This window comes from Entelurus aequoreus, linkage group LG11 (genome assembly GCF_033978785.1).
Source record: "Entelurus aequoreus isolate RoL-2023_Sb linkage group LG11, RoL_Eaeq_v1.1, whole genome shotgun sequence".
NCBI lineage: Eukaryota > Metazoa > Chordata > Actinopteri > Syngnathiformes > Syngnathidae > Entelurus > Entelurus aequoreus.
This window is the reverse complement of record NC_084741.1, coordinates 51,538,438-51,546,029: the sequence shown is the minus strand read 5'-3', so window position 1 is coordinate 51,546,029 and position 7,592 is coordinate 51,538,438. Positions and strand designations below refer to the sequence as shown.

Sequence of the window (7,592 nt, the reverse complement as noted above, 5' to 3'; positions counted from 1 at the left end):
GGCATGCTCACGTCTTAGTTTACATGTGTTTATTCAAGCTTTATTAAATCAATGAAGAACAGATTTTCATTTGCAAAACTGACCGAGCAAATAGGTAGCATTTACATGTTAGAGATGTTGAAGTGCGATGATAATCTCTCACCCGCTCTCATTTACCCACAAAAATGACAGCTGTAGATCAATCTCAACAGTTCACAAATGCTCTTAATGTGTGGGGGTAAACATGTTTGCACATAAATTAATGTTTAAGATGGACAAACACTTTTCAAGCGTAAAACCTACATGGAGTGGACAGCAGAACAGACAGTGGACAATAAGGAAGCCTTTGGTGATGTTTCTTCTTACAGTTATAATTCATTATTTCAATTATTAGTTATATGTATATAAAATAACACAGTCATTTGACAATCAGCTCTGAGTATATGCTTTTACTAGTGTCTATTTTTAAGTCTGTTTGGTATAAAACAAGGACAGCACGGTGGACCAGGGGCATGTGCCTCACAATACGAAGGTCCTGGGTTCGATCCTGTGCTCGGGGGTCTTTCTGTGTGGAGTTTGCATGTTCTCCCCGTGACTGCGTGGGTTCCCTCCGGGTACTCCGGCTTCCTCCCACCTCCAAAAACATGCACCTGGGGATAGGTTGATTGGCAACACTAAATGGTCCCTAGTGTGTGAATGTGAGTGTGAATGTTGTCTGTCTATCTGTGTTGGCCTGTGATGAGGTGGCGCCTTGTCCAGGGTGAACCCCGCTTACCGCCCGAATGCAGCTGAGATAGGCTGCAGCACTCCCCACGACCCCAAAAAGGGACAAGCTGTAGAAAATGGATGGATGGGTATAAAACAAGTAAAAATCAATACAATATTTGTTTTCCATGTTGTATTGAAATCCTGTGCTTTTTTAAGTTAGGGTTACAAGGAACACTTAAAACATTGATACAATGTTATTGTAAAATAAATGTGCCGAAACATGGCAACTTTATTTACTACATTATAAGAAAAAATATTAAGTATTTTAAACACCGTGTTTATTATAATGGCGTAACTTCGAACTCAAAACATAAAAAATAGATATGTTTTTAATACTTTGATTTGTGTGAAGTTACCCATGGGAGACGGTGATCAAGGCCGCCATGAGGAAGTACCCCAACCCCATGAATCCACATGTGGTGGGGGTGGATGTGCTGGACCGCCGCATGGATGCAGATGGACGCCTGCATAGCCACCGACTCCTCAGCACAGAGTGGGGACTGCCGGCGATCGTCCGAGCGGTCAGTGGTCACACCGTCACCGTTCTGCAGGGTCAGAGGCAGTGCTGGAAAACACACACAGCTTCAAGCGTGTGGTACGTGTTGGTATGCATGTGTTGATTCTCACATCACACTCTTTGTAGATACTGGGAACCAACCACACGCAGACCTACGTGAAGGAACACTCCATAGTGGATCCTGAGGAGAAAAAGATGGAGCTGTGCTCAACAAATGTAAGTCTCTAATTTATGAAGATATTCCACATATCACTGTCAGGTAGGAGAACCATCATCAGAGAGAAACAATTACCGTATTTTTCGGAGTATAAGTCGCTCCGGAGTATACGTTGCACCAGCCGAAAATGCACAATAAAGAAGGAAAAAACCATATACGTCGCACTGAAGTATAAGTCGCATTTTTGGGGGGAAATTTTTTGGATAAAATCCAACACCAAGAATAGACATTTGAAAGGAAATTTAAAATAAATAAAGAATAGTGAACAACAGGCTGAATAAGTGGACGTTATATGACGCATAAATAACCAACTGAGAATGTGCCTGGTATGTTAACGTAACATATTATGGTAAGAGTCATTCAAATAACTATAACATATAGAACATGCTATACGTTTACCAAACAATCTGTCACTCCCGATCGCTAAATCCGATGAAATCTTCCTCCCCGGTGTCGCCTCTGGTATGCCCTTTCTTTCCGCTGCTCGATCGCCGTTCTCTGCTGCATATTTCACTACGTCCAGCTTGTAATCTGCAGTATATGATTTCCTTTTCGGTGCCATTTTTGTTCAGCCCTTCTCAGTTTTTATAAGTTACCGCCAATGTTGATGTGATCCATTTTAATAGCTACGGCAGTAGCGTATAGCATATAGCAGTTAACATACCATGACCCACAATGCACTTCTGCCATGACCCTCCCCCGCCGAATTCTTATTGGTTGACGTGTGAGTGACGATTGCTGCCGTTTGCTTCGTCTCTTACGCGAATTAGATAAATAATATTACCGTATTTTATATTTTACGGTAATGTGTTAATAATTTCACACATAAGTCGCTCCGGAGTATATGTCGCACCCACGGCCAAACTATGAAAAAAACTGTGATTTATAATCCGAAAAATACAGTACATCAAATCAATCGCAGTTATATGCAGTAATAAAAGAGCAAACAGCGTTACGTTTCGTGTCTGTCCTTATCCGTTGCCCGGATCATGTTCTGTTTAGTTTTGGACTCCCTCACTTCCTGTTTTGTGCACCCATGGGTTTGTTTTAGTTGCCATGGGTGCAAATTACTATCACCTGCCACTGATAAGTGTCCGTTTTTTTTTTGTTTTTTTTTATAAATTTTGATTTCTATTTACTGTTTTAATTGGTTTTACCCTTTAAAATCGTTTTTAATCATATTTATTTTTATATTGGTTTTATATGTATTTATTTATTTTTTGTTTTTATTCAGTCATTGGTGGAGCATAATATTTTTAATATTGTTTTTGATATTGTTTTTAACATGGCTGTGCAGCACTTTGGAAACATTCTTGTTGTTTAAATGTGATATATACAGTAAATAAAGTGGATTGGATTGGGATGCTCACCTGCTGCCCTGCACTAATCAGAGAGCTATTTATTCACGTTGCTCGCCACACACTGTCTGGCTTCGTTGTTTGCTGTATGCAACAGTCACATAGGTTTATTTCTTGTTTCCTGCCTGAAGAATCCTGCGCTAAGTTTTTGTCTTAGCTTCCGCGTGCGATCGGCACGCATCCCTTTTGTTTGTTCCCTGTATTTTGTATTTCATCAAATTATTTATGGCCAATAAATCGTATTCCTACCTGCACGCTTCGTCCGGAGTTCCGTCTGCATCCCGGGAGAACAACCCACGCAGTAAAATGCGACCCCGACGTGACAGTGTCACGGTAGTTTTGGTTGTGACCCCAGGATGTAAAGAGGGCAGGCCAAGTGCGGGTCAGTGTTAATTTTGTAGACTAAAAATGCTTGTCTTGGTTGTCGTTAACAACATATTTTCCCCTGACTAAAAGTTTTTTCAAGACAACTTCAAAAGCACGTTATCATTTATACTTCAAATTTCTATTTCTATTCCACAATTGTCTAAAGTCATTGAACAACTGTTCATAAACAAACAGAATACTTGCTGAGAACCAATATGGACACAGAGCTAGTATTTCATCATCGATTGCATTAACCGAAATAACCAACGCGATAAATTGTGTTTATGGATCTAACTAAAGCATTTGAAACAATTAATCATAATATTTTAATAAATGAGACAGTATGGCATCAGAGGGTTGGTCTTGAACTGGGTGAGAAGCTACTTAACCAACAGGAAGCAATACATTAAGATAGGTGAACACAGGTCTACAACATTATATATATCCTGTGGTGTAACATAGGGATCAATACTCGGACCAAAAGTGTTCAATCTTTATATAAGCGACATTTGTTAAGTTACAAGAGACTTAGAGTTAGTATTATTTGCAGACGATACAACAGCGTTTTATTCAGGAGAACACACACAGAAGCTATTACAAATAATAACAGAAGAAATTAACAAATTAAAAAGATGGTTTGACAAAACAGACTATCCTTAAACCTCAGTAAAACTAAAATAATGCTATTCAGTAACAGTAGAAGAGAAAGTCAAACACAAATACAAATAGACGAAATATACATTGAAAGAATAAATGAAATCAAATTTCTAAGTGTAATAGTAGATGATAAAGTGAACTGGAAACTTTATGTAAAAAATATACAACATAAAGTTGCAAGCAATACATCAATAATGAATAACTCTGTACCGCGGATGTCGTTGTGGCTTGTGCAGCCCTTTGAGACTCTTGTGATTTAGGGCTATATAAATAAACATTGATTGATTGATTGATTGATTGATTGATTGATTGAATAAAGCAAAATATGCATTGGATCAAAAATCACTCCATATTCTCTACTGCTCACTAGTGTTACCATATCTGAGTAATTGTGCAGAAATATGGGGAACTACAAAAGTACACTTTATTCACTAACTGTGTTACAAAAAAGATCAGTTAGAATAATACATAATGTTGGATAAAGAGAACATACAAACCCTTTATTTACTGAGTCCAAAATATTTGAATTTAACAATTTGGTGAATTTGCAAACAGCTACAATTGTGTAGAAAGCAAACTATAACCTGCTACCCAAGAATGTACAACAATTCTTCTCAACAAAAGAGGAGAAATATAACCTCAAAGAAAAATGTAACTTAAAACATTTGTATGCACGTACAACACTTAAAACCTTTAGTACTGTATATCAGTATGTGGAATTAAATTATGGAATGGATTAAGCAAAGACATCAAACAAAGTACTAATATGATCCAATTTAAGAAACTGTTGAAACTCAAAGTGTTTACAAAGTACAAAGAAGAAGAACCATGATAAACATTCTGATTTTTGTGATAGTCTTATTCACAGTGCTCGACATTGCGCCTAATGTATGGAATAATTCTGGTTTTGCTTACCGACCTCGAAGCAATTTTATTTGGTACATGGTATAATGATAAGTGTGACCAGTAGATGGCAGTCAAACATAAGAGATACGTGTAGACTGCACTATGATGGCAATATGACAATACCAACACTTTATATTTTCCATTGAAAATATAGAACATTACACACGGCACTCTAAAATCCGTCCTTGCACGCTACACCGCTACATTAAAGATGACAGGGAGAAGACCCTGCCGAAGGTGAGCCACGTAAATAAGAGCGCCCACAAAACGGCGCATTCGGAAGCGACTGTCAGAAAGCGGCTTGAAGATGATCTGTAAAACATCATCTATGCAACATTTTGACCAAAGAACCACCATTACATGTTATGTAGACCACAATTTAGAAAAATTATAATAATAACATGACTCCTTTAATGTGCCCTATAATCCGGTGAGCCTTATATATAAAAAAAGATTAAAAATAGACCAGTGTGCCTTATATTCCGCTGCGCCCTATAGTCCGGAAAATATGGTAATGAAATATTCAAACACAGGGTTACTGTTCAAAACAGTGGCCAAAAATATTATATGTACTTGTTAAATAAAACATCTGCCTTGTTTTTATGAATACTTAGTCCTACTACGCTACTGTATGTAATGTTGGTCATTATGGGGGTACTTGGAGAGCCAAGTGTTTTCTGAGGTGGTACTTGGTGAAAAAGGTTTGAGAGCCACTAATCTAAATGTAATAAAATAATACTGAATAATGTTTGCTTTGCCTCGCAGATTACTCTCACTAACCTGATATCAGTGGATGAGAGGCTCCTTTACAGACCTCACCCTGACAACCCTGAGATGTAAGTTCCTTTCTTTGGGACGGCGTGGCGAAGTTGGTAGAGTGGTTGTGCCAGCAATCGGAGTGTTGCTGGTTACTGGGGTTCAATCCCCACCACCTACCATCCTAGTCACGTCCGTTGTGTCCTTGGGCAAGACACTTCACCCTTGCTCCTGATGGGTGCTGGTAGCGCCTTGCATGGCAGCTCCCTCCATCAGTGTGTGAATGTGTGTGTGAATGGGTGAATGTGGAAATACTGTCAAAGCGCTTTGAGTACCTTGAAGGTAGAAAAGCGCTATACAAGTATAACCCATTTATCATTTATCATTTATTTTGAATCGGAACTAAATCCGATGCAGTGAAACAATCAGTGACCTGCTGTACAACCAGCCAGGTGTCGTTTTTTTATGATTACTTCTCTCATGCTGCTCAGCACCGTCCTGACTCAGGAGGCCATCATTACAGTGAAGGGAGTGAGCCTGAGCAGCTACTTGGAGGGGATGATGGCCAGGAGAATGTCTGCTAATGCCAGGAAGGTAACATGTTAAAATGTCAATCCAAAGTCTTTGCATGCTATTTCTTTGCCCCTCCTTAACTTTAAAATACTTTTTGCTCTATTCTCATGTACTTTGCTTGAACCTTTACTATGGATGGCCTTTGTTCTTAAATCTGCTTTCTTCTGTCTCTCTGTGTGGATGTGCAGGGTTGGGATGCTATTGAGTGGATTATTGAGAACTCTGAAAGAGAAAACATACCTCTCTGACATCTATTAACATTGGCAACCACTAGCAAGTGTGTATTTCTTTCATTAAAAGCATGTGCAACATTAGCACAGTGGTACCTCGGTTTTCGCGCACCATTGTGCGTGACAAACTACTCAGTTTTTGCACGTGTCGTTCTGCGGAATGCACTCGTGATGATGGTGAATCGGTCTTTGTACTTGTTTTAAAATTGACTATGACTAGAAAATAAACATGCATGGGGCCAAAGAAAGTTGAAGAAAGCACTTTGATAAAAAAGTTGAGAAACACTATTCAATTTAATAAAGCAAAAAAAAAAATCATTTTTTTGTACAATTCGGTCTTTTTCAGACCTTTTGGAACGGGTCACTGACGAAAACCGAGGTACGACTGTATCATTTGTGAGTTCCAACCTAACGCTTCCAACATTTGCAGGACTGACTCCAACAAACGTGATACGGAAGGCGCTGTGGACTTTTCACACCGAACTGCCTCGCTTTACCTGTGGATTACATGCATGGAGACAAGCTGGGTTGACTCTGGGAGAGAAAGAAGCACTTTCTACAGAATAAAATAAGAGGTGAATGGAGTCTGCTGGACCTTCAAGGTTTGATGCTATCTCGTCGAAGAAAGATGGCAAACAGTGTGATATTTTACATACATGTCAGTGTATTTAGCATGATACCAGTAGGAGGAAATAACGTAAGTAGCATGGTAGCTAAGGTTTCATACAACTCTCTGGATGGGAAATAGAGGCAACAAAAACACCAGCTCATTGTTGACATATCGTATCAGGCAGTAGTACCTCAAACTTCTTCTTTTGCAATGGAGTTGCAAAGAACAGTGTCTGCCTGACGCCTTTATAAAGGCTTCCAAATGTAGACTTATATACCCCAACCAAGAAGTTATTGGTTGTTGGACATGAACAACGTCCCGTGGCTAATATTATTGAATAAAAAATATCTGGATGACAAGCAGTGAGTGATTACATTCATATTTTAGTTTCATTTGTTTTTTGTCTCTGCAACAAAGAAATTCAATTGTGGGGCAGAACCTGCAGGTTTTCTTGCAAATCACACAGTGGTGTGCTGTCATAGCCAGAAAGGCCTTCTCTGCTGGCCGAACATAACCAGAAATCATGATCATAATTAAAGATAAACATTTTTTTTTATTTACTTTCCCTAAATATCTAAAATTACTCATATTCTCTTCATGTGATATTATGCTCCTTCCAGTGTTGTTTTTTTTAGTTTTAGTTTGTATCCAATCA

General features: G+C 38.8%; 1 protein-coding gene across 2 annotated transcripts in view; it reads left to right on the top strand.

Moving 5' to 3' along the window:
• The window catches only part of prelid3a (PRELI domain containing 3A), a 9,041-nt gene extending 1,745 nt beyond the window's left edge, over window positions 1-7,296 (top strand). Inside the window, exons 2-7 of one of the 2 annotated variants that reach the window (XM_062064301.1) lie at window positions 1,100-1,268; window positions 1,391-1,480; window positions 5,534-5,604; window positions 6,016-6,118; window positions 6,286-6,374; window positions 6,758-7,296. In XM_062064301.1, the coding sequence (XP_061920285.1) occupies window positions 1,100-1,268; window positions 1,391-1,480; window positions 5,534-5,604; window positions 6,016-6,118; window positions 6,286-6,345 (493 nt within the window). In that variant the 3' untranslated portion in view covers window positions 6,346-6,374; window positions 6,758-7,296. The remainder of the gene's footprint in view (window positions 1-1,099; window positions 1,269-1,390; window positions 1,481-5,533; window positions 5,605-6,015; window positions 6,119-6,285; window positions 6,375-6,757) is intronic. The other variant, XM_062064302.1, reaches the window with a different exon arrangement.
• The last annotated feature ends 296 nt before the right edge of the window (window positions 7,297-7,592 follow it).